This window comes from Gopherus evgoodei, chromosome 5 (assembly GCF_007399415.2).
Source record: "Gopherus evgoodei ecotype Sinaloan lineage chromosome 5, rGopEvg1_v1.p, whole genome shotgun sequence".
NCBI lineage: Eukaryota > Metazoa > Chordata > Testudines > Testudinidae > Gopherus > Gopherus evgoodei.
Window position 1 is genome coordinate 43,523,987 of NC_044326.1, and position 27,901 is coordinate 43,551,887.

The 27,901-nt window shown below is 43.4% G+C and overlaps 1 protein-coding gene across 1 annotated transcript in view; it reads left to right on the forward strand.

The window, feature by feature from the left end:
- Positions 1-5,436: 5,436 nt before the first annotated feature.
- NWD2 (NACHT and WD repeat domain containing 2) overlaps positions 5,437-27,901 on the forward strand; it is a 157,622-nt gene continuing 135,157 nt past the window's right edge. The window contains exon 1 of the mRNA XM_030564545.1: positions 5,437-5,587. Coding sequence (XP_030420405.1) covers positions 5,437-5,587 — 151 coding nt within the window. The remainder of the gene's footprint in view (positions 5,588-27,901) is intronic.

A 27,901-nucleotide genomic window follows, 5' to 3' on the forward strand; every position in this document is an offset into this window, starting at 1 on the left:
GGACTACCCAAAGGGCTATAAACCAAATGTGCAACTGTAAGAATCGCATCGCTTTAGAGTTGCTCCTGCAAGTGGACAAATGGTGTCATTTCTCAGTTAAGTGATTCTGCTCCACACAGGATTACACTAGGATCTCTTCTTTCCATGTAGAAGAGGAGGTGTGAGGGGGTCTGCTGCCTCTGCAATACTGTCCACGCATCGCCAGAGCTGCAAAGAGTCTTTGGGCATCTCAATGGGAAGTCACTGGGAATTTTGGATGCCCAGCACCTTTCAGAATCACTGTGAAATATTGTTGTGGATTATTAAATAGCCACAATCTACTGTGTGGAGGGCAACATGCTTGTGGAAGAAAGATGCCACAAACTCACATGTTATTATTTAAAATGCAAAACCTCAGACATGAGGTTTGCTCTAAGTAACATGAGCTCATTACGTCTACAAGATGGGATTTCCAAAAGTCTTCAGCATTTCTCCAACTCTGCTTCGGCTAAGTCAATGACAATGAGTTACACCAATGTGGAGCTCTTTGGAAAATCCCAGCCATATACTAACTATGGCATTAAATTTAATCTATTAAACATCCACAACAACACAAGTTTAGCTTGCAGTGGGAACCATAATTTTAAATCTCCAGGCTTTTGTGCAGTTAAATATGAGCCATAGCATTGCATTTAATTTATCACATAGGTTACTTTCCAAGCTTTAAATTCAATTAGAGTTGATCCTTATTCTTCATTTCTTCAGTAAATAAGATTTAAAGTGATGTGTAACTCTCAACATATTATTTTCCAACTGTAGGACCATGTTGCACGTACTGGCCTTGATTCAAATCCTATAGCAACCAATAAGAGTCTTTCTATTGGTGTCAGTGGGTTCTGGATCAGGCCCACTGAGTTGTAGTTTACATCTTGAAAAGTCTTACTGATTTCAGTAGGACTACTCTAAGAGTAAGATGCTACTCGTTGTGAGCAAGGGTATAAGAATCAGGCTCTCAGATAATAACTTGAATCTACTCAATGTTTTAACAAGTTATGCATTTTGTAATATTATACCTAATTTACAGATTAGTGTTCTATGCAGTTTTGTTGTACCTGTGTCAGTCCCAAAATACTAGACAGACAAGGTGGGTGAGGAAATACCGTTTTTTGAACGAACTTCTCTTTGTCCAATAAAAGATATTACCTCACCCACCTTGTCGTTCAAGATTAGTGCTCTGTCAGTTATAACCATTCTTTGAAAAAGCCATTACCTCACCTACCTTGTTTCTTTGAAAAAAAATGCATTTAACTGAATGATAAACAAGAGAGGAACAGGAAGAGGGGAAAGGGGAGAAAGAAAAATAGAATTAATTAAACTCTAGTATTATATTTAGAGGAACTTGGGTAGGTTTATCAAACTAGTGAAGAACTATTCCTAAAAATGTCTTTTAGAACTAAATGTGAAAACAAAAAATATTGTTCAGCTGTAAGCATTTAGGGCCAGATAGTCTTACAGTTTGACACTTTGGCCTGAATAAAAGTAACAACTACTCCCCAGTGTGGGTGAAGGGAAGGGTTCCCAATCTGACATTTAACCAGTGATGAGCACACATCAACTGAAAACCAGGGATATCAACTAATATTTAAAACAGTTTTTAGAACAAAGAAAAATAGTCAGGACATACAAATATAGAGATAATGGAAATCTTTCAAATACATGAAATCCTACCTGAACCTGATTTGTAAAGATATAAGATGTACAAAGCACAAAAGGCTGCAGAGCAAATATCAGCTTTTTGCAATGTTCTACTTTGATAATTTCTTGTGTAAAAGGTATTATGTTCTTAGGAATCTGAGTGTTCTAATGACTTCAGGAGCATTTAGCCAAGGCAAACTACAGAATAGGATCAACATATTTTAAACATATATTTTAACATTTGGATGTAGTTAACATAGGGCTCATTTATTCAAAACCTATGCGGGTGAGTAATAGTTTAGTTTAGTCACACAAACAGTCCCAGTACTCAGAGATTACTCACATGAATAAAGTAACTTACTGCTTATGTTTTTCCAGGATCAGGCTCTTAGTCATAATGTTTTATATCAAGTCACTGGTGGAATGAGAGCCTGCTTCTATTCCCATTGAATTAAATGCCAAATCTCCCATTAACCTTAAGAATGTAGAAAGAACTGGACATTAAAGGTCTGACCAAAAACCCATTGAAGCCAATGGGAGTCTTTCCATTGAATTTAATGGGTTTTGGATCAGGTCTTTAGGCTGTCCTACAATGAGCTCCATAAATGGATTCTTGTGTCTATATGGAATGCTGCCACATGAGGGCAGGGTCTTCAGGTGTGGCAGGAACGTAGCTTTGTTTTAAAACCTAAAAGCAAATTATAGCTTGCTCCACATCAAAATTTGCCAAATGTGTTAGTGTACTGGGACTTTCAATTAATGTTTTATGATTGACATAACAATATCCTATTTAGACTTCATATTTCAGTTTACATGACATCCCTTGGTATCCTGTTCCTTTTATTGTTAGCTTAACATATTAAAACTTAAATTATTTAAAGAAAGAGTAACTAAATACCTTCTACATTAACTCAAACTTGTTTTAATATTGATAAATTCTGACAAAAATCCAAACTCCTTTTTGCCAAATTGCTCACTCCCCCACAACGTACACACACATTTCCTCTTTTTCACATCAACATCTGTCATTTCACTTCATTCCCAGTGCTGCACATGAGCAATTCACAGGAACAGAATCTAAGACAGTTAGTAGGAATAGGATGACATCCTAAGGCAAAATTCCCAGTGAATTAAAATGAGACAGCCTGGGGATCTTAATTAGGTTAAAATGACTGCCAAAATCCATCATAAAATGCAACACATCATGGCTGAGGTAGCCAAAAGCCATAGCCATGAGATGAATCTCCTTAAGAAACTCTCTTAGGAAACTGTTTATGATGGGTTCCAGACCAACTGTAACATAAAAAGGCCCAGCATAAAGTAAGGACCCCCATGCACCCCTGAGGAGCTGCTTCCACTGTTGCAGGAATAATCATGACTTGCCTTTGACTCCATGCTGCCTATCTTGTTAGAGCTGGAAAAAAGCAGAGGGTCTAGTCCAGCTAAGCATTAACTCTAGTAAAATGCATAAGATGAAGCCCAGGCTGTTCCACAAATCACTTTTATCTTATTCAGTGAGCTGTCAGCAGCCTCCTGGGGCTGCTTCTAGGCCTTATCTTCATTAGACAAATTACCTGTTGCTGACAACTAGAGCTAGCAATGGGTGCAGCTGACCCCCTGGTGAACACAGGTGCACAAAAGGGAGGCAGGGTGCAGACAGAGAAACCCTGGCATTGGCAGCACTTCAGTAAATGACCAAGTTTTTACTTCAATTTCTGAAACAATGCTGAACATGGTTTGCCATTGACTACACTTGCAGCTAAACCATAATCCAATCCCACTTCAGTTTCACCTGTTGCTGACACTCATTATTAGCAACAGGCCATTTTTCCAGCATAGATGACATGAGAGAAAACTAGAGACTAGTACCTGAGCCAGGGAGAAAGACTCCCTATATTGGTAAACACCGCGCAACCTGCATATAGTCAGTGCACTGATTTTGGTCCCAGGGAGAAAAGCTGCATCTCTGTGGATTTATAAAATGGTAAGGCTGTATTTACTTAAATGTATCATATTCACCTGTGTTAAATACATAATAAACTTATTTAGTGTATCACTTATTTACCATGCAGCCTGTATGTATGTCACATGTATTATGTATGTACCAAGAAAGAAATATCTATAAAGAGAGAGCCTTTGGACTATACCGAGATCCCTGTATACCAGCTGGGGGAAGAATCTGCAGCATGTTTCCAAGAAGGGATCCAGGAGACTGGAAGTATCATATCAGGGCCCGGGCCTAGCCCCCGCCCATCTGATGCCAGGTCCCTGCCTGTCTCTCTGGGAGGTTTCTAAACTCTGCAGATTGTGAAAGGTCCACCGCCTGCTGCTGCAGCGTAGCCACTATTTCCCGCTGGGACCAACCCTCCTCTGCCTGGCTCGCGAGCTGGGGCTCGGCAGTCCAGCGCCCCCCTACTGCGCGCGCGCGCTTGGCCCTGAGCTTGTCTAGTGAAAGGTTTCCGCCGGATAAGCAGGCGTCGGCTGCCCAGCCAGACGCCCCAACCTTTCTGAATATTTCATTGTCGCTGCCCGCCGGGGATGCCTGGCCACTGACTGCTGCAAAGAAGAGCGAGCTCCCGCAGAGCGGCGCTGGCCGCTTCCTGCCCCTTGCAGCCTCTCAAAGCGGGCTTTGAGTCCTTCTTACAAACCAGTGACTGATTTTGGACTGATTTCCACCCTTCTGCTGGAGCTGACCCGCTGGGGAGCCTGCCCAGATGCAATTAAAACAACAAATAACCCTCACATCTCTCTGAACTCTTTAGTGGTCAGAGGATGAGCCAGGAGCAGCTTTCCTATAAAAATCCCCGCCGGGGGCTGTGAAACAGTTTGAGGAGGGAAGGGGCTGGAAATGTTGCTGGAGAAGAGTTGCAGAAGGGAAGGTCCCTTTTTGGACGCCGCAGCCCTTAATGCATGAGAAAAATCAACCAACCAAGGGACTTATTATTACAGTGTTTCAGCTGTCACCAGGCTCCCCTGCACCTGCCAGGAGCCTGCTGAGACTGGTCCCCGAGAGTCAGAGCTGAGGATCGATCCCCTCATCCAGAATCTCTCTGCAAAAGCCCCGCGCGCTCTCTTCCCCTGGAAGTCCTACGGGGACAGCTGATGATGCGTTGTGCCTCCCGGGCAGGTGTGGAGTGAGAGGGGGGCCACAGCCCAAGGCATTGGGGGTGGGCTCGTGGACCGAGCTGTGAAATCGCCCACGCTTGTGCCAAGCTAGGGGCGAGCGGCGCGCACTGGCGTGGTGGATGCCCGCGGAGGTGCCCCCCCGCATCCCCGGGCTGGCCGCAGTAGCCGAGCTCTGCTGTGCTGCACCATCGCTGGCGCTCGCTAGGTGATGGGGCCGGGAATGTGGAGTCATCGCTGAACGCCCAGCAGCGAGCCGGGAAGAGATTCGTGCATAAAGTTTGTTTCCACCCGCCACCTGCTTCTGCAGCCCCTCCTGCTGCCTCGGCCGTGGGGTGCCCTCCTGCTTGCACGTTCCCGGGCCGGAGGAGACTCAAGCCCAGCTGCCGCTGTCGCCGATGACCTCCCGCTGCCGCCCGGTGCTGCTCTGAGGACACAGGAGGAAGAAGAGGCGGCGGTGGCAGAAGAGGAGCCGGGGAGCCCGTATGGCCGCTCCCAGCGAGCAGGTGGCGAGCGCGGCTGCTCCTGCTGCCACTGCGGGCCGGGGACTTCTGTGAGCCCGGGGTGGGAGGGGGGACTGCGGCTGCCTCGGAGCTTCTCCTGCGGAGCACTGCGGAGCCGAGCAGGCGGCGGCGGGAGATGTGGCCGGCGGGAGCGGGCGGCCGGCTGCCCTGTCCGCGGGACTCGGCGCTCCGGCGGGCGGCTTTCTCCGGGAACCTCTCGGCTCTGCCGTCTCACCTAGCGCCCAGCGGCAGGAGCGTCCGGGTCTTCATCAGCGCCAACCCCGAAGGTAACTCGCCCGCGCGCGTTGGCCCGGTCACTGGCCGCCTTTCACCCCGCGGGCGACCCGGGGTGCCCCTGGCTCTGGAGCCCCGCGCCCTTCCTTCCCGGGGCTGCCAGGCGCGGCTCCAGCGGGCTCCCCCGGGGCCTCCATGCACTCCGCACACACACACTGATGCCGGGTATTGCCAGACTGGCCCCTTAGATCACAACTGAGAACAAGTCCGTGGGGCCTTGGCAAGCTCCCAGCTGTTCTGCACCGGGTGGTGTTGGCAGAAGTTGGTACTTTGCCCATGTCTCTGCTTGAGGGGCTTGCCTGGAAAGGGCACTAAGGCGGGCACAGCCAGCTGGGAGCTGTTATTTTTAAGGGTGAAAGCTGAAACAAGAGGCAGCTGCGAGAACTAAATATCCAAGAACAGTCTTGCACCTAAGTTGCTGGATCGTGTTTTTCACCGCCCTAGGTTATCTGAAGTTTAGCTCTGATTTTAGGAAACGGGCCATTTCACATAAATATAGGCTGTGATATACTCAAGATTTTGTTACAGCCCCATTCCTGAAGAGTAATACACAGAAACTAAAAGCACAGTATCACCGGCTATGTATATATTGCAATTAAGTGTAGGTCATACACAGTGATTAGTCTGAAATAGAGAAATTCTTAAATTCTATAGGTATTTCTGAGAGCAGAGGACTAAAGTTAACACAATAATTTGATCTTAATCCTTGTCTATTTAAAAGGAAGAGTTTCCACTGAAGTCTACAGCCTTGGTTTAAAAACACTGCAGCATCAGGCTCTTTATTAGAAGTCCTTGAAACAATTAAGCAGCCCATTCTTAGAAGTACAAAATATTCTGCCTTTAGAGCTGAAGAATTTAGCATACATTCAGGAGAAGGAGTTATTCCCATTCATAAATGTAGTTAATTGTAGAATTAAAGTTGCTCAAGTTTATTTCTTTACAAAAATCCAAACAGTAAAAGTAAGGAAATCCTAGATTAAGGAAACATTCCTACTGCTTGCCAAGAAACAGTACACTAATTTTACCATGCTCATTCACATCAACCCCCTAATGCCTTCCCTAATACGCTAATTTAATTCAACAATACTGTCACCTTCAATGCACATAACAGAAAACTGAAAGTCACACTTAAAATGACAAATTAATTTGATTTAAAAAAATGAAAAATATCATAGCATAAATAGACATGTGGCTATGACTAATAGAGTACAGAAAGTAAATTGGCACAATAGTAACTTTTTCCAAGCTTTTTTGAATGCATGAGTCAATTTTCAACTCTCAAATTTGGGAGACTTTGTTGCTGGAAGGATTCTTAAAGGTAGATTCCCAAAAATAAAATTCAACTAATAGTCATTAAAAAATGTTTATAATTCTTAAACTACACTACTACCTCAATATAATGTCACCTGCTATAACGTGGTAAAGCAGTGCTCTGGGGAGAGGGAGGTGCCGGGCTGCGCACTCCGGTGGATCAAAGCAAGTTCAATATAACACGGATTCACCTATAACACGGTAAGATTTTTTGGCTCCCAAGGACAGCGTTATATCGAGGTAGAGATGTATTTAAAAAATGAATGTAAATCTACAAGATATTAATTCTATACAAAAGAGTAAGCGCTGCAAATATGGAGAAGATACATAATTGTATTCATGCATAAGTGACCAATTTAAACCTTGCTGGAAGCGTAAATGTATTCTTAACTATAGAGTCACTCTGATTGTGACACCTTCATAATATTTGTCATCAAAGCTGTTTGTCATCACATCCATTTGTCATATTAGCTAGATATTTCTGTTAAAAAGCTCAGCAATCAATTAGTTTAAAAAGTTAATATTTAGGCCCCTATCTCACAGTTAGCAGGATTGGTTCCTTAAATTGTTACTTTGAGATCTCAATTACTAACCATATTGAGATGAATGGGGCAGTTTTCCCTGTCAGAGTGATTTCTTTCAGGCTGTTTGCAGACTCTGGAAGACAACATTGTATTGATTTAACTTTGGCTAACATTTCCAAGTTTTTCTTCACAACAGTAAGGGCTAGATACATTCTGTTTTTTAAATGAAAGCCTGAGACAAGGTTTTCCATAGTGACTAATGATTTTGAGTGCCCAACTAGAGATACCTAGACTGATTTGGAGAAGGGTAACGTGTGTGGCAGGAAAATCCTTTAAAGCTGAGGCACCCAAAATCACTAGTCCCTTTGGAAAATCTTGGCTTTAGAGTCTAGAGAATCCTCTTGATGACAAATCCATTCATGCAAATATTTGTTGATGGTTCTTGTGACATAGACAGAAATAACGATTACTAACCGTGCGTATAAATTAAAAAAAATTATGAACTGGAAAAAGTCACCTGTGCCTTGGATTCAATCTAGAAGTTAGTTATTTTCATATCTTAATAAAATCAGGAATTTTCTAAAGAGCTCCCCCCAAAAGTGAATACAAACATAATTTTGAAGAAGAACCCATTTGAAAATGCTTCAAATTCGCTAACAGATTTAGGACCTGATCTTATGTGTGTGTTTGTAGGTTCAAAGCCTTACTTATTAATTCTCATGACATCCATTTGTGAACTCTGGGCTTGATCTTTTCTAATTTCTGAACTAGGAGTGGATTTACCGTGAAACAAATCGTGTGGTGGCACGGGGCCCCAACAACAGGGGGATCCCCCCAAAATGCAGCACATATCTCATCTGACAACCTGCCCCCAAGTCCTGGCAGGCGGCGCAGCAGGGCTCAGGCAGGCAGGCTACCTGCATGCTGTGGCTGGTGGCCCCATGCCACTCCCGGAAACGGCCAGCTGCTGGCACGTCTTTGCACGCCCCTGTCTTGCTGCCCCCGCCCTAGGAAGCTCACGGAGACCCACTGCCCCCTCTCCCCTCCATGGGGCACGCAGAGACATGCCAGCAGCAGGGTTAAGGCGGCTCCCTGCACGCTCTGCCCCCCTCCCTCCATGCTGGGCCACTCCCAGAGCGACTGGCATGTCCCTGCGGACCCTGGGGGTGTGTGTCTTCACGCACTGCCCCCGCCCCAAGCGAACTCCGCAGCTTCCATTGACTGGGAACTATGGCCAATGGGAGCTGTGGGAGTGGTGCCTGTGGACGGGGGTGGCATCAGTGGGCAGGAGCATGTAGAGACCCCCTGGCTCCTCTGCCTAGGAGCCGCTGCCGGGGGGGAGGGGTGTATGTGTGCCTGTCACTTTGAGAGCCATGCCGCCCGAGGTAAATGCCACCTCCTTAACTCCCTCCCATGCCCCAGCCCAGAGCCCCCACCCAAACTTCCTCCCACACCCCGACTCCTCACCTCTCCTGCACCCCAACCCCTGCCCTAGCCCAGAGGCTGCACCCCTCACCGCCACCCACATTCCAACCCCCTGCCCAAGCCCAGAGCCCTTACCCAGCATCCAAACTCCCTCCCAGAGCCCGACCTCTGCACCCCAGCCCCTTTTGCCAATCAAGGTACCTCTCATTATTTTCATTTACTTCCCATTACTTATAATATAGGAGGAGAAGGAAGAAAAAAAGAATGAAAAACTGTCAGAGGTGGGGAGATAAGAGAGAATGTTCTTTTTCTTAGCTGGTTCCCAAGGAGGGGGCCCTGAAAAATAAACTGTGCACAGGGCCCCACTAACTCTAAATCTGCCCTGTTCTGAACACTCCTGAAACATGCTGAGCGGCCTCAACTCCCACTGACTTCAGTTGAAAGTGTACAGCAGTGGCGGGCAACCTATGGCCCAGGGGCAACACCCAGCCTGTCAGGGTAATATGCTGGCGGGCTGCAAGACAGTGTTTACATTGACCGTCCTCAGCTCCTGGTGGCCGCAGTTTGCTGTTGCCGGCCAATGAGCGTTGCGGGAAGCGACGCGGGCCACAGGGTCAGGGCTGGTGGCCGCTTCCTGCAGCTCCCATTGGCCAGGAACAGCGAACCATGGCCATGGGGAGCTGTGGGTGGCCGTGTCTGTGGACAGTCAATGTAAACACTGTCTCATGGCCTGAGGGCTGCAGGTTGCCTATCACTGGTGAACAGCATCTCACAGGACCTTGCAGGCCAAGCCGTCAAATAGTAAGTGCTGCGAACTTAGGGACACTGGCCCAGGTCCTCAGATGCCCTCAAAACTCCAACACCCATTAGACCTTTAAGGATCTGGGCCACTCTTTATTCTGGTCCCAATCCAACAAAGCCCATAAGCAATATACTTAATTTAAGGGGCATAAGTAGTTCCCTTAAATTACCAGTGTCTATTAAAGTTGGACACATGCTTAATTACTTTGCTGAATCAGGGGTTTATTCCCTATTTTCACTACAAATTTCAATATAACCTTAACCCTGGAACTCTTATGGCATCTCCACAATACAGTTATGTTGTATCAACCAGGCAAGTTACTAACAACTTTAACAGGGCTTTATTTTTACAGTGAAAACCTCTGTACCAAGCTGCTGCTGCACCCTCTGTAACTATCACTCAGCCTCCTCAACTCTTCCCACCTCCTTCCTGTTTCCTGTCCTTTCAGACTCCCAACAGCCAGTGCTCCCAGTTCTAATAATTACAAGCACATCTAAACACCACAGTCCCTCCTCTCTTAAGAAACCCTCCCAATTAAAATAAACGAACATTCTTGTTCTAACCACAGGAACAAATAGGAAACAAGATACTATACTACTGGCAGAAATATTACATTGGAAACACTGTAGATACTACATGACATAGTCTTTAGTCCAGACAGGTGGTCGTCTGGGTCTGACAGGCCGTCTCTCAAGCCCCGGTTCCAGTGCAATGTCTTGTTGTGTTAATTCTATGGTGAAGTCATCCAAAGCAGACTGGGTGTTGGCATAATCTCCTCTTGGTGCATAGGCAGGTGCAAGATAAGAAGCATTCCATACCTGCCCATCAGAAAGTCGATAGGGTGGAAGGTCCTTTCTTCTCTGATTTTAAGAGGAGCTGTGAATTTATGGTCCCCTTTGCATAAAATTCCAGGTTTTCATATTCTAACGAAGGAATCACACTCAAACTTTGGTTCCTTAGCATCCCGCCGCTTATCTGTGAAAGCTTTAGGCTTTGCTTGGTTCTGTTCAACTGTTTTTCTCACATCATCCTCATTTGGGGCATCAGGTCGTGCCTTTAACAATCCAGCAATGTTCAGTTTAGTATTCATCTGTTTCCCATGCAGTAACTCTGCGGGTGATCTTTGCGTTGTGGCATGTTGTGTAGCTCGGTAGGCTTGCAAGAAATCAGTAGTGAAGGGTATCCACTATCGCCCTTCCAGTTTAGCTGTTTGCAAACTCTCTTTCAAACTTCTGTTTCAATTTCCCCATTGGCTTGAGGGTAATATAGGGATGATCTGTGTAAAATGTTCCTCTCTGCTAGAAAGGTTTCAAACTCCAGGGAAGTAAATCGGAAAGCAAATCAGAGTAGAAAACATATTTTCTGCATGGAGTTCTGCAAATACATCCTCTATGTGAGGAGGAGGATGGCTGTCAGTCACAATAGCTTTATTTGGCTCCCTAAAGTTCACACAAAGGCAAATGGCTCCACCCTTCTGCGTCACCACAATAGGTGAAACCCATTCCAAGGAATTAATCTCTTCAGTAATGTCATTTTGAACAAGTTTTTTAAGTTCCTCTGAAACAGCTTCCCTGACTGAAAATGGTAAGCGCTGTAATTTCTGTCGTACAGGCATCACATTATTTTGCATTTTAATTTTATGCAGAAACCCATAATCACAGCCGAGTTTCTCCTAAATCTGGTGTTGGGTCCCAGCTGAAACTGGTGTGTGTACCGCAAGAGTGCTTTGCTGAGGAAGATCAATTTCGTCCATTAACTACCCTGACATTTAAAGAAGCCAATAAATCTCTGCCAAGGATAGGAGTACCTTTGTGGACAATGTAGAACTCTGCAGTTACACAGCAATCACCAAAAGTAACTATTGCTGGCAGGGAGTCATGTACTGGAATATGGTTTTTCAAATAGCACACCAACTGAAGTTTGGGTTCAGTAAGAGGCACATCTTTAAAGTAATGCAAATAAATTGAATCAGGTAGTATAGATACTGCTAAGCCAGTTATCAGAGGGGTAGCCATGTTAGTCTGGATCTGTGAAAAGCAACAAAGAGTCCTGTGGCACCTTAAAGACTAACAGATGTATTGGAGCATAAGCTTTCGTGAGTGAATGCCCACTTCATCAGACGCCAGTGTCCAACATTAGCTGAACAGAGTGTGATTTGCCTGATGGTATGGTGGAAACGTTTACAGTGCACTTTATCTGTTCTGGAATATGTACAGTAGTGATTTTGTCCACGCTCAGCACAGTAACATCTGGTATTGTAACTGCATGCACCTGTTGATTGAATTGGCTTCTCCGACGTACTTTAGCAAATGCCCAATCTTTTTGCAATGACTGCACTGAGCTACTTTTGCTGGATATCCTCTGTAGCTTGCAAGATGTTGCGGGGATCCACAGTGAAAGCATACTTTTACTGTATTTTGCATTTGCTGATTCAGTGGCTTTTTATTAGTTTTCCTCTTGTAATTGTTTGTCTGCAGCAATAGTGAACTTTTCTGCAAAGGAGTCACAGCCTGGACTGTGCTTTCTGTATCTCTGCTCATTATTTTGGCTTCAGCTGTAGCTGACTCAATCTGAGTAGCGATGGTTATTGCTTTTTCTAGTGTAAGTTGTGGTTCTGGAAGTAAGCGTTCTCTCACATGAAGCATGGTTGTTTTCTCAATGAGCTGGTCTCTAACCATCTCATCTGCCATATTCCCAAAGTCACAAGTTACAATCAGACTCCTCAGGGAAGCAATATACTGCATTATAGTCTCCCCTGATTTCTGCTCACATTGGCGAAATCTGTAGCGATTAGCTACTACATTCACTTTTGGCACAAAAAAGTTCTTTAATGCAGTGAGTGAAGTCTCATATTTATCATCTGCAAAGGGAAAAGTGTAAAATATATGCGGCCCTTCTGCTCCAAGGCAGTGGATTAGCAGAGCATGCTTTCTTCAGAAATCTCTGTAGCACTGATTGAACCTAAGAATGGCAGTACCGAGTTAGACCAAAGGTCCATCTAGCCCAGTATCCTGTCTATTGACAGTGGCCAATGCCAGGTGCCGGAGAGGGAGTGTTCCTAACAGGCAATGACCAAGTGATCTCTCTCCTGCCATCCATCTACATCCTCTGACAAACAGAGGCTAGGGACACCATTCCTTACCCATCCTGGTTAATAGCCATTAAAGGACTTAACCACCATGAATTTATCCAGTTCTCCTTTAAATGCTGTTATAGTCCTAGCCTTCACAACCTCCTCAGGTAAAGAGTTCCACAAGTTGACTGTGCGCTGCGTGAAGAACTTCCTTGTATTTGTTTTAAACCTGCTGCCTATTAATTTCATTTGGTGACTCCTAGTTCTTGTGTAACCCTTCTGCCAGGCCGAATTGATAGCAGCAAGGGCCGGGTTCAATACATAGGGGTCCCTTCCTACAACGTAATGAAAAACCAGCTCGAGCCCCCACCCAGTGACCTGGGAAAATCTTACACACACCCCTGAGCGCCTCGAAGAGGCAATACTTCCCCTCTCGCAACCACACAGTCTCGGTGTAGCAGAAAATGTTTAATGACATGAGATAAACAACATAGCATTAAATTCGGAAAACACCTCAACTAGAGTTCATAGACCAAACCATGAGCAAAGACCCACCCCAGGAAATTGGGCCATGTCCTTTTCCCTGGGTTCTTGAGTCCAACAATCTCAAAATCACTCCAAGACTCCAAAGTCCAATATCCGAAATGTCCCTAGAGTCCAGCAACCCAAAGATCACCCAGAGTCTCAAAAGTCCCGCAACCCAAAAATCTCTGTCCCGGGTCAGTGCAGCCCCAGAGTTCAAGAGTCTATCTGCAGGGTGTCCCCCCCTCCACCTGGGTAGAAAGGAGCACCTTACATGGTCCAGGGCCGACTGCCCTGCCTCTCCGTGGGGTTCTGCTTCCGCCGTCCCAACAAACTGCTCAGCTCCGCTCAGCTTTGCCAGCTGCTCTGCTCCACCAGCCATCCCATGATCCACTCCAGCTGTCCCCACAGACTGCTCAGCTCCGCTTACTCTGTGGGCCACTCCAAACATCCCACAAACTTCTCCGCTCTGCCAGCTGCTCTGCTTCACCAGGCGTCCTGTGATCTGCTCCAGCCATCCCTGCAGACTACTCAGCTCCACTCACTCCGTGGGCACTCCAACTGTCCCCTCAAACTGCTCTGCTCCGCTCCGCTCCACCTCGCCAGCTGCTCTGCTCTGCAGTATAGCTTCAGGCTCCCCCCTAGTTAGCACAGCACTCAGCTCAGTAATTTTAGCTCTTTAGTGATTTCAACTCTTAGTGATTTCAGCTCATAGTAGGGGAGCCCCAGTGCTGGTGCACCATCAGCCCAAAGTGAGTTCAGCTCAGTAACCTGTAACTAGATTCTTAAGGGAATCAAAAATCAATTCTGATATTCAACAGTGGTGGTGGTGCAATTGGTGCTTCTGGCTCACACAAGAGGCCCACACCACCAGGTACAGATACCTGTCCCCACTCTCTCTTCATTCACTGGGTTTTGGAAACCATGTCCCTTGTCTAGCGAGTGCTATTTAGTTCATGGTGAGACTCTGTCATAGAACAGTTTCATAGTTCCTCATTTACATAATCAGGGTGACAACACTTTATACCTCCTGCCCCAATAACAAAGAAATTGGGGATCCCACAGCTGTGAAAGTAACCATTTTAGGCTGCCGTGGGCTATGCTAGGTGGGGTGGGTGTGCCTATGCAAACACGATCAGCCTCTGAAATTCTTTTACACACTTGCCACAATTCACCACCAAATGTCAGAGTAGAGCTCATCCTGACTCTGCTTACACTTGTATTATGGGAATAAGTAAATAACTTTTTCTTATCCACTTTCTCCACATCATATCCCCCCTTAGTCTCCTCTTTTCCATTGCAAGCAGATAAGTCTCAAACATATGGATCCAGACAGTAAAAGCAATTGGAGGCTCACTTGGGCTTTGCAGAAGGGGTGCAGGTGGGTTCAGAGGCAGAAGATCCCACCCTCATTGCCAAAATGTTGTATCAACCAGGCAAGATACTAACAACTTCAACAAGACTTTATTTTTACAATGGAAACCTCTATACCAAGCTGCTGCTGCTGCACCCTCTGTAACTCTCACTCAGCCCCCTCAACTCCTCCCCCCTCCTTCCTGTTTCCTGTCCTTTCAGACTCCCAACAGCCGGTGCTCCCAGTTCTAATAATTACAAGCACATCTAAACACCACAAGTTACCATAATATGCTGTATGGTTTCTATTTATAGCTAGAAAAGATGTTACCTTTCATATTTCTTGAACACTGTTACACTGAATAATTGAACAGAAAACAACAATCATGGGCATGGCTAATTGGAAACAATAATGATCTATAGAAACTTTTTTTCCTAGCTTAGATAAGTGAAAATATTTTTTCTCTAGTAGTTATTAATAGTGACCCTTGTTTCTGAAGTAGCTGATATTAATTAATTGACCGTTTTTAATGTAGTTGAAAATGATTGTCTATGATTCTATGATTGGTCTTCTAAAGCAAATTAAAGCTGCTTTTATATTTGAAAAAGAAAGACTTTTCCTATATCAATCAAGAATTTTAAATTTTAAAATGCTGAGTCAAATAAAATTACATCCCTTATTATTATCTAATTAGAAATATCTGTATCTAAGGGGAAAAGTTAGAAAATGGTGTTTTATATTAACCTCAATCTTATCAAGAATTTTTGTTGTTTTGAAGGGAGTAAATTCAATTCTCTCAATATTTGTAATAAATTTTACAATTTTATGTAGAAGAAATCTGTACAGAATTACAGCTTTTTAATATAATTTTTAATATAAATCTGTAAATTTTTACTTACATCAACAGTATTAACTCCAGTGTCTCTTCCTTCTGTTAACACATTGCTCACATTAACTATAACAATAGTTAGGTCTGAACTCTAGGAAGAACATGATTATTGAATGAGAGTAGATGCTGAGATTCAAAAAGTTAAATGTTTATAACTGTTAAAACATAAATTGTCAATATCACATGTCAAAATATACAAAGAAATGTCCTTAGATCAAACTCTAATAAGTTCTCAAGCAGTATTTTTGCTAATCTTGTCTATCTGTAGATTTTAATTATTATTGATGGAAATATTTTTTCGTCAGTTTGTGTGTATGTGGTGAAATCAATGTTTACCTACATTTTACTGATTAAAAATCTAATCCTTCCAAGCCTTGTTTTATAAATTACAGGGATCATAAAATAGACCAGCTGTAACTTCTTTGAACTCTTAAACTAGGCCTTGATCTAGCAAAGCGCATAAGTCAATGGGAACTATAGGCTTGTTTAAAGTTAAGCACCTGCTTATATGCGTTGCTGGATCAGAGCCCTACTGACCTTAGTTGCTTTCACTAGAAAATGAAATTTGTACTGTACTAGGGAAGTAATTTGTGTTACATTTGTAATGACAAACATTTATTTTCACCTCTAACAAGGATACTGAAATCCCGCTTATTTGAAAAAAAATCAGTGTAACCTTAACTATGGAGCCATAATGTGTGCATATAAGAATGTTAAGTAACACATCATTTAATATAATGATTTTGGAGGCTTTGCTAACATCAAACTAAACACCTGAAACTTTATCAGTCTCTCGCAAGATGACCAAAATGGGATTTCATTACATTGTATTACATTGTTATATCTTATTTTTATAATATAATGCTAGAATTATTCTATTTAAAATGTTTTCCATTTACACTGAATATTCCAAAAACATTTGCAACTTTGCTCATGATATTATAGTATTTATTCAGGTGATTAGTTCCATTGAGTAGAAAAGGGATACTCTTGTGATAGAAAGTTGCAGAAATGGGTCTTATCTTCATTACTATGTTTGGACTTCTTTGTCTGCTGTTTTTGAGAAATTTTCTCTCTTGTGTGTGAAAGACAGAGAAAATGAAATGGAATATGCATTTCTGTGGACATGCCATAGAACATTTACTGCCACCAATGAGCATAAGGCTGGCAACTCACAACTGATGGAGAATTATGATTGCTCTAATTATGGTGTTCTGTACTACTTTCTTTTTACTTGAAATGTTGATTTCCTTTTGGAAAAAAACCCATTAAATCAGTGAATAATCAAACACACAAGTCAAGAAAATACTTGTTAAAGCAGTTAGCTCTAGTCCATTATGCTTCTTCCCCAAAATACTACATGGTCTCGTCTTATATGAATTGCATCATAGGACTATCTTATTTATAAAGATAATTTTATGTAATCTGGAAGGAATGTATTTCTTGTGTAAAGGAAAACACAGATGTTCAAGTGCACAAGATAACAAGAGAGGTGTTGAGATGTGGAAACAATTTCAGACCTTTTTTACGTTAAGTGTCAGTTCCTGTTACCTGAAGTTATATCTGTTACAGTTTTTTTTGTGGCATTTATTATTGAGGTGAGGTGTCTAATAGCTACAAAACAAAGTACATTTGAAGAACAGTTGAGTAGTTTTAAAGTTATGAACTTTTAAAGTTCAGTGACCCAGATTCTGAGATAGTGGCAAACTTCAAATAATCTTTTTTTAAAATAATCTCTAATTTGAAACAAGTGCCCATTTCAGGAGGCTCAGAGGTTGATAAGATCCAGCATTCCTGCCATACAATGCAGGTCTCAGTCTAAGAAAATTGAATGAAAAAGTTTCAACCTGCTGTTTTTTGTGTCTGGGGCCCTCTCCTCTGCGGCTTCAGAATTGATGAGTTTTTGTTGCATCAGTTGGTGAGGGGAAGGTTTTGGGTGTGTGTACACTTCCTGCAGAATGCAGAACCTTGCTCTGTGTAAACTGTAAGTTTCCTGAATAGCATGATGGGAAGGACTGTTCCAGAAGTGGCACGAAAGGATCCATGGCAGTGCAGATCCTTTGGTGCTTGTTTCCATTGTGGAAAGTGCTCATTGAGCCGTGGAAGAGGGTGCACTGGACCAAAGTAGTTTCCGTAGGGGCAGCTGTGGAGATGCTCTGTTGGGAGAATTGCTCCTCATGACCTCCTGTGCATCTGCTCAGTGCTCACTGAACTTGGTGACTGGGCTAAGGATTTGGGTCTATGTTGAAAAATTTACAAATGGAACAATGAGAAGTTTTATATTTGTTTAACTGATGCCAGAAAGGCTGAACAGATTTTGCTGATGTGTTTTAAGTGCACGCAGTGCAGAAGATCAACTGGAAAAGCAAAAAGGTGTTTTGGGACTTTTATAGAATTACAAAATATTCAGTTCCTCAGCTTTGTTGGTTCTCCTGCATCTTTAGGAATGAACAAAATTGCCTAAAAACTAACCATTTCCCTGCTCTGCACAATTAAAAAAATAAAAGGAATGTCTTTGAGAAAGTTAAGAAACTGAAAAGTGAGAGGTGGGAGGGACTATCATAGAATCACAGTACTGGAAGGGACCTCGAGAGGTTATCTAGTCCAGCCCCTGCACTCGTGGCAGGACTAAGTATTATTTAGACCATACCTGAGAGTTCTGTAATCTGCTCTTAAAAATCTGCAATGATGGAGATTCCACAACCTCCCTGGGAAATTTATTCCCATGCTTAACTACTCTGACAGGAAATTTTTTTTTTCTAATATCCAACCTAAACTTCCCATGCTGCAATTTAAGCCTATTGCTTCTTGTCCTATCCTTGGTGGTTAAGAACAGTTTTTCTCCCTCCGTCTTGTAACAGCCTTCTATGTACTTGAAAACTGTTATCATGTCTCCTCTCCATCTTCTCTTTTCCAGACAAAACAAAGCCATTTTTCTCACTCTTCTCTCATAAGTCATGTTTTCTAGACCTTTAATCATTTTTGTTGCTCTTCTCTGGACTTTCTCCAGTTTGTTCACATCTTTCCTGAAATATGATGCCCAGAACTGGACGCAATACTCCAGTTGAGGCCTAATCAGCACGGAGTAGACCTGATAATTTCTTCTCATGTCTTGCTTATAACAGTTCTATTAATACATTCCAGAATCATGTTTGCTTTTTTTGCAACAGTGCTACACTGCTGACTCATTTAGCTTGTGGACCACTATGACCCTGAGATTCCTTTCTGCAGTACCCCTTCCTAGGCAGTCATTTCCCATTTTGTATGTGTGCAACTGATTGTTCCTTCCTAAGTGGAATACTTTGCATTTGTCCTTATTGAATTTCATCCTATTTACTTCAGACCATTTCTCCAGTTTGTCCAGATCATTTTGAATTATAAGCTTATCCTCCAAAGCACTTGCAACCTCTCCCATCTTGGTATCATCTGCAAACTTTATACATGGACTCTCTATACCCTTATCTAAAGCATTGATGAAGATATTGAACAGAACTGATCCCTGTGAGACCCCACTCATTATGCCCTTCCAGCATGACTGTGAACCACTGACGACTAGTCTCTGGGACCAGTTTTCCAACCAGTTATACACCCCCCTTATAGTAGCTCCATCTAGGTTATGTTTCCCTAGTTGGTTTATAAGAAAGTCATGTGAGACAGTAGCAAAAGCTTTACTAAAGTCAAGATATACACACAGCTATCACTTCCCCCCATATCCACAAGGCTTGTTACCCTGTCAAAGAAAGCTATCGGGTTGGTTTGACATGATTTGTTCTTGACAAATCCATGCTGACTGTTACTTATCACCTTATTATTTTCTAGATGTTTGCAAACTGATTGCTTAAGTATTTGCTCCATTATCTTTCTGGGTACAGAAGTTAAGCTGACCGGTCTGTAATTCCCCATGTTGTCCTTATTTCCCTTTTTATAGATTTGGCAATATATTTGCCCTTTTCCAGTCTTCTGGAATCTCTCCCATCTTCCATGACCTTTCAAAGATAATCGCTAATGGCTCAGATATCTCCTGAGTTAGCTCCTTGAGTATTCTAGGATGCATTTCATCAGGCTAGACTTGACTTGAAGACATCTAATGTGTTCTTTTCCTATTTTAGTCTCTGATCCTACCTTATTTTCACTGGCATTCACTGTTAGATGTCCAATCACCACCAACCTTCATGATGAAAACCAAAACAAAGTCATTAAGTGGCTCTGCCATTTCCACATTTTCTGTTATTGTTCCCACCCCTTCCCCCTTGAGTAACGGATCTACCCTGTCTTTCTCTTGCTTCTAATGTATTTGTAGAATGTTTTCTTGTTATCCTGTATGTCTCCAGCTAGTCTGATCTCATTTTGTGCCTTGGAATGTAATTGTGTCCCTACATACTTGTGTTATTTGTTCTCCCCAAACACCTTCCCCTAAAAATATCAATCAAGCAAATCAACTACAAAACACCAAACAAAAAACCCAATCAGATATTTTACTCTGAAGACAGAGAGCCAGAGACTGCATGAAATCCACTAGGACTGCACTATTGCTATTGATTATGGAAGATGCTAAGAGGCTGAGTGATGAGCAGCATTACAAAACTCTAGATACTTAGGTAATTTTGACAGCCTTCTCATTTGAGAGATGGGAAATCTATTTCTAAGACTTTAAATAGTTAATAATGTTGTACAGGTCACAAAATTGTGCTTGAAAAATTTAAGGTTTTCAGATTAACCTAGCACTCTAAAGACAACATTGTGTAAGGCAGCTTTCAAAACTAACATTATTTCTTGTGAAAACTTGCTATTTACTTTCAAAGAATATCAGAGTTGCACCTCCAAACACTGTTGTAACTGGAGATGGGCCTGAGCCACCAACCTGGGGCCCAGACCCAGACTTCTGCAAAATTCAAGGATATACAGAGTCTGGGTTTTGTTTCAGCCTATTCAGGGGTCCAGCAGAGGAGTTTGCTTTGTATCCAGAAGTACACATTACCCAAAGTTCAGATTGTTTGGATGGACAGTTTTGGTGCAGGTCCATCTTGTTACTGTCTGGGGGGGTGGGGGAATCACAACATGGCACAGCACATAATTTCCTTTCTTAACACAATAACTGTTTAAATGTTGCTTTATATCTTCACAAGTATTTGCATACAAACCTTGGCTCCTGATAGTCTGATCTTCATACATCTGAGCATATCTTTCATTGTTTGGTTTAGAAATTCAATGCCACTGAGAGTCTGTCCTTTCCTTCTTCCACTTTTTGGTTTGTAGGAAGGGATTTGAGCTCCATACATTTGATTATAGTTTCCAAGTATGGTTAGGGAAGATGGAATTTCCAAGTGCAGATTCTACATTATATTAAACTATGGACTGAAAGATACACGGTTACGGTATTGATTCCAATCCCTATTATATCACTTTCTGTTTCAAAGTTAAACAACAACAAAGTCTTTGCTCTCCAGCTAGATGGGTGACTTGCACTACAACATATTTAGCAATCAAAAACAAGAACATCACCACTCTGCAACGATCTGACCTGGGAGAACTCCTACCCTCCAACTTTGTTTTACATAAGAAGATGAAATGGTGGCCTGAAAGTCAGTCCTCTGTGGCTCCTGCACCCCAGTAATCCCTTCAGCCTCAGCATGGTGTGAGGACCCAGCTTGCAATGGGAAGATGTAATGCACAGAGAGAGAAACTCTCCTCCCTGAGCAGCTGTAACAGCTGTGGAGTTGCTTCTTTCTCCCTCTTGTCTAGTGTAGTGGGTTGACCTTTCTGTTTAACGATTGTCTCACTGTGAAGCCAGCTAATTAGGGCTTGAGGCTTCTCATCCAGCAGGGCTTCAGTCTTTAAACACTGAAACAGTCTCAGTCCCATGTAACAACAGTAAGAGAGGGATTAAATAAACCATGTGTACTGCTTGTGAGACTTTTACCTTGCCATGGTGCTCACCTCATCTTTTATTCGTTGTAATGGAGCATTCACACCCTTTTGTGCAGTTGCTGCAGCAAAGCAGCCTTAGCAATATATATAAAAGAAAAATATCTGCATTAAAATGTAGTAAAGGTTGCTTCAAATAGCATCCTATATTTAATTCTAGCCCAGGAGCAACATGGAATATTTGTAGCACCTGTAACTTTAGTTTAGTCTAGTTGTTTTGTAGTTTCATCTGAGATGGAAAAAATATTCTAACTTTGACTACATTTATGGTCTTCTTGTAGATATCAGCACGGATAAATATGTTGCAGATGAGGAAATAATTTTAAAATTAAATATGAACATTTTAATTATTTCTGTGGCATGAATCAGTCCTGCACACATTTCATTGTACTTAATGATACGCATTGTTTCCTGTAAGATTCTTTCCTCCTGTTCTTCTACATTACCATTGTCAGGATCCAGTTTATTCCCAAAAAGCACCCAATTTCCATATCTCAAATTCTTGGAAAACTGACTTGATGTTTCTGCAGTGTAAGAATAGGATGGTGTTTTGCTAAACTGGAACTACCAAGAAGCTTGTTCATTCTGTGCCAATTTGAGATACTTGCATTAATGTACGTGTTTAAGCAACAGTGCAAACATGTCGTTGTCTTCATGACAAACTGTACAAATTCACACAAAAAGCAAGTCTGGTAAGAAGTTTGGTAATCAAGTTTCTTTTTTTTAACTACTCCATCTCACATGACTGATTTTTAAGAACTCTCATTAACTTCAGTAAGAGTTCTACTTCATAACTGATAGCATGGTATGAGCTTTTATAATTCATTATACCTCATGCATGAGAAATATTGGCATGTAGAAAAGATACCCTGAAGGTAGCAATTAATATCTAAGTATTGCATGGGGAACTTTTAAAATATTTGACATTGAAAGAATTCTTCAGAACAAGAGATGGCCATGCTATAATTGTATGTATGAGGACATTACCTAAATTTCTTAACTTGAAACAAGCCATTCATCTGATTTCCTTGATTTTTGTTATGCTGAAAAATATACAGTAATAATTCTTGAGACATGGCATGCGTTCAAGTGTAACAAAAGCATTTGCAATGTATAGGTCCCAATAAGATTTAAATAGACTGAAGGTGGTAGAAATAATTGCATTTGTTGCTGTTATGTTAGTTAATTTCAAATAGTCATATGCAGGGAGTATAGCGAGGTCTGACAATTTTTCCTTAATATAGGCACTGTTGTTCAAGACAGCTACTTCAACCCTTGTCTAGGATTTTAATTAAGGAACGATCATAAAGGACAGAGCTAGAGGACCATATTTAATCATACGTAATATGTTATACCAATGTAAATCTAGAATAACTCTACTGGGCATGATACTGCTCTCACTTGACAGGTTTACAGCAGTGTAACTCCATTAATATCAGAAGCTTTTCTGTAGTCTGAGAGAGAGCAGAATATGGACCATCATCTAGAGAATACAGTCATCTTCAGGGACCAGATTGTGCCACCGTGTTCCCTCTAATTTTTTATATCCATATGTGGAATGAATTGTTATATTGGTGCACATAACAAAATTCATGTGGTGGGGGTGGGCTGAGGGGTTCAGATTGTGAGAGGGGGCTCAGGGCTGGGGCAGAGGGTTGGGATTTCTGGAGGGTGAGGGCTTTGGCTGGGGATGAGGGTTTCGGGGGTGCAGGCTGCCCCTGGACTGCAGTGGGGAGAGAGAACTCCCCCAGCCCTCTCCAGCTCTACCAAATTCATGGTCCATTTTGGTAAATTTCACAATCATGGGATTTTTTAAATCTTAAATTTCATGGTTTCAGATATTTAAATCTGAAACTTCACAGACTTGTAACTGTGGGGATCCCAACCCAAAAGACTCACAAGGCTATTGTAGGGGGGGTTGCAGTATTGCCACCCTTCCGCGCTGCTGCTGGTGCTGGCACTGCCTTCAGAGCTGGGCTTCCAGCCAGAAGCAGTAGAGCTCCCTGCAGCTAGGAGAGGTTCACTGAGGTTGGTCTGACTTGGTCCTGGGAGCAGCGCATACTGGAGAAGAGGAGGTTTCATCCCTCCCCTGCCTGGTCAGGACTAACAGCTGTAGTCTGTTGCACAGTACGAGCTCCCAGCTGGGGTGCACGAAGCCCCGCCCCTGCCCAGTTCACGGCACCCCCATGACCACAGCACCTTGGGCAGTTGCCCATGGAGCCCACCCTAAAGGCCAGCTCTGCCTGCCTCCCTCCAAAGTGACCCTCCCACCCCAATACCATGCCACACTCACCTCTGCCCTGCTGCTGGAATTGGTGCTACCTTCAAAGCTGAGCATCCACCCAGCAGCCACCAGGCATCCAGCTCTGGGGCAGTGCAGAAGTAAGGTTGGCAATACTGTGACCCCCTTACAATAACCAGATTTCATGGGGAAGACCACATTTTATGGTCCATGATGCTTTTTCATGGCCACAAATTTGGTAGGGCCCTACATATAAGAGTATCCAGTATCCTGTCATCTATTAGGTCAAAAGGAACCTCAGAAACTACTTAACATACCATCAGTTTGTCACTAATTTGTGGTTTTATATATAAATAATAAAGAAAGGTTCTGTAAAGTAAAATTTATAGACTCACAGGAAACTAATGAGGAAAACCCAGTAAGCAATTAAATATATATTAAAAACCTAGCCTCCAGTTTCTGAGTAATAGGTATCACAGTGTTTATCCTTATCCAGGTAAATTGAGAGTACTGAAAATGAGTAATAGTATTTCTTGTGGGGATGATCATCTAATAATACTTCTGTTAATTTCTCAGGGTTTATGTATGAATGTCTGGAGAAATCTATCCACTTTGGGAGACAATCCCAATAAAGAAATAATTATTTTTCCAATTGTAAAATGTTCCCCATTGTTCTATGGTTTTTTTTGTAGGGCTGTCAAGCGATTGAAAAAAAAATAATCACAATTAACTGCATTATTAAACAATAATTTAAATAAATGGTATTCTATATTTTGGATGTTTTCTATGTTTTCAAATATATTGATTTCAATTACAACAAAGAATACAAAGTGTAGAGTGCTCACTTTATATTTATTTTTCATTACAAGTATTTGCACTGTAAAAAAAGTATTTTTCAATTCACCTAATACAAGTACTGTAATACAATCTCTGTGATGAAAGTTGAACTTACAAATGTAGAATTATGTACAAAAATAACTGCATTCAAAAATAAAACAATGTAATATCTTGGAGCCTGCAGGTCCACTCAGTTCTACTTTTTGTTCAGCCAATCACTCAGACAAACAAGTTTGTTTACATTTGCAGGAGATAATGCTGCCTGCTTCTTGTTTACAGTGTCACCTGAAAGTGAGAACAGGCATTTGCATGGCACTGTTGTAGCGGGCATTGCAAGATATTTACGTGCCAGATGCGCTAAAGAGTCATATGTCCCTTCATCTTCAACCACCATTCCAGGGGAAATGCATCCATGCTGATGACAATTCTGCTTGATAACAATCCAAAGCAGTGCGGACCGATGCATGTTCATTTTCATTATCTGAGGGCTTGGCTACACTTGGAGGTGTGCAGTGCTGGGAGTTACAGCTGTCTTCATACAGCTATGTAGGGAAAGCACTGCAGTGTGGCCACATTTGCAGCGCTGTTCGGAGTGGTGCATTGTGGGCAGCTATCCCACAGAGCACCTCGTCCCATTTTGGCGTTGTGGGAAGGGGACGGAAGGGTGCAGGTCATTCCGCTTCCTGTCCCAACGCCCCGTGGTGCATCGCTTCACATCCCAGCAGTCACTGTTTTTCCGTCCATGTTTGGCGCCATTGTGAGTCTCCCAACGGTTTCTGTGCAGCACGATTTCTGTGGGAAATGGAGCCCGAGCTGCTGAGGACTTTACTGGTGAGGGTCGCCAGCACATCACATTTGGCAGTTGAGCTATTCCTTCAGCTCCAAAATGACAGTGAGGAGTCCGACGATGATATCGAGTCGCCTGACGCGTATGACACTAAATTGCTTGTGGCATTCAGGGAAATTCTCAGCACCGTGGAACACCACTTTTGGGCTCGGGAAACAAGCACTGAGTGGTGGGATCACATCGTCATGGAAGTTTGGAATGACGAGCAGTGGCTGCAGAACTTTCGGATGAGAAAAGCCACTTTCATGGGACTGTGTGAGGAGCTCGCCCCCACCCTGCGGCGCAAGGACACGAGATTGAGAGCTGCCCTGCTGGTGGAGAAGCGGGTGGCTATTGCAATCTGGAAGCTGGCAACTCCAGACAGCTACCGATCAGTCGCGAACCAGGTTGGAGTGGGAAAGTCGACCGCTGGAATCGTGTTGATGCAAGTTTGCAGGGCCATTAATCACATCCTGCTAAGAAGAACCGTGACTCTGGGGAACATGCAGGACATTGTGGATGGCTTTGCACAAATGGGTTTCGCTAACTGTGGAGGGGCGATAGATGGGACGCATATTCCTATTCTGGCACCACCCCACCTAGTGTCCGAGTACATTACTCGGAAGGGGTATTTCTCTATGATTCTCCAGGTGGTTGTGGATCACTGTGGGCGTTTCATTGACATTTACACAGGTTGGCCTGGAAAGGTGACTGATGCATGCATCTTTCGGGACAGTGGCCTGTTCAGGAAGATGCAGGCCGGGACTTTTTTCCCAGACCGGAAGATGACAGTAGGGAACGTCGAAATGCCCATTGTGATCCTTGGAGACCCCGCTTACTCTTTAATGCCTTGGCTCATGAAACCATATACAGAGAAGCTTGACAGGAGCAAGGACTGGTTCAACTACAGGCTGAGCCGGTGGCGAATGACTGTGGAGTGTGCCTTTGGCCGTTTAAAAGGACACTGGAGATCTCTTTATGGGAAGCTAGACTTGGGGGAAAGCAGCATCCCTGCGATTATATCCGCGTGCTGTACCCTCCATAATATTTGTGAAGGGAAGGGTGAAACATTCAGTGAGGAATGGACATCCGAGGTTCAACGCTTGGAGGCTGAATTTGCACAGCCATAGAGCAGGGCTACTAGAGAGGCCCAGCACAGAGCTACAAGGATTAGGGATGCCTTGAGGGAGGAATTTGAGGTTGAAAGCCAACAGTAATGTTTGGTGCCTTGCACGGGAGCGAAGTGCAGTGGTTACAATGATTTGCAGTGCCTGTTTTTTTTCCTGGGCTACGGTATCTTTCACTTTCTGCAATTAAAAAAACTGTTTTAAAAGCCAAGAATTCATTTATTGAAAAGAAAATAACTAAAAGGGCAGGGGGGTAGAGTGGTGAACTGTACAGTCAGAGGTTTGAATATGTCCTGCCTTGAGTGCTGTGCAATGACTGCTGCACTTCAGGATGAAAATGCTGCATGTTGATGGGGGTTGAGTGCAGAGAGTAAGGGTCGTAGTTCTCAGGGCTGGTAGGTGAACGTACAGGTGTTGGGGGCAGCTGGTGGTGGTAAGAACTTGGATGCTGGAGAAGGGGGTTTTGAGCTGACATTGGGGCACAAGGGAAAGAGCTTTGGGACCGGGGGAGGGGGAGTTAGCACGGTAGTGCTCTGCCTGCATGGCTACGAGTGACTGGATACAGTCCATTTGGTGCGCCAGGATGCTTATCAGCTGCTTCGTGTTTTTCTTCTTAGCCACTGGCTTTCTCCTGCTTTCTCTTTCCCTCCAGTGCTGCATTTTTCCCCTCCATTCCTGCATTTTTTTACTCTCTCTGGCAGACTGATTCATAACTGCTTTCACCATATCTTTTTTGCTTTTCCGTGGCTTCTTCCTCAGGTTTTTGTAGCCTCTCAGCAGTCTCTGATACAGCCAGTCGAGAATTCAAGGACACTGTTATTAGAAAGACAAAAATTGAAACATTTAACAGAGAGGCAGCATTGTGTATAATCACAGTGAAGGGGTTTACAGTCTCACTTTAGCATGCTTTCCACATACCAAACAGAGCACACAGAACACACAGCAGCGAAGAAATAGTGAGTAAGGGGGAATGGGTGCAGGAGTTAATTAATCCTGGAAGCCATCTCGCTGCTGCGGGTCACCTGTGAAGGGGGAATGATTGCTTCAGGGCTGTGCTGGGGTTTCTGTGCGTTGGGGAAAGCAAACTGCTGCAGGGGACACCTACAGTGAACACTCTCCCAACATTTTCCACAGGAGTTTATCCTGGAAGATATCTCGCTGCTGCAGGTCACCTGGGAAGCAAGGGAGGGTCTTCTACAGCAATGCGGATTCTGCCCTGGCCCCTATGCAGCTTGCCTGTGTGCAGCAATGGTCTCCCCACCCCCCGCGGCACAGTGGCGCAGACGCGTTAGCCTGATTGGGACAAGGACCACAGTGGCTCTCCCTATAAACTTGCGCAAGCGCATTGCCCACGCTCTGGCAGGAACTTTTGAAGAAATTACCGAGGCCGATTACCGCGACGTGATAGACCACATCAATGGGCTACTCCACATCTAGGCATGCATGCATG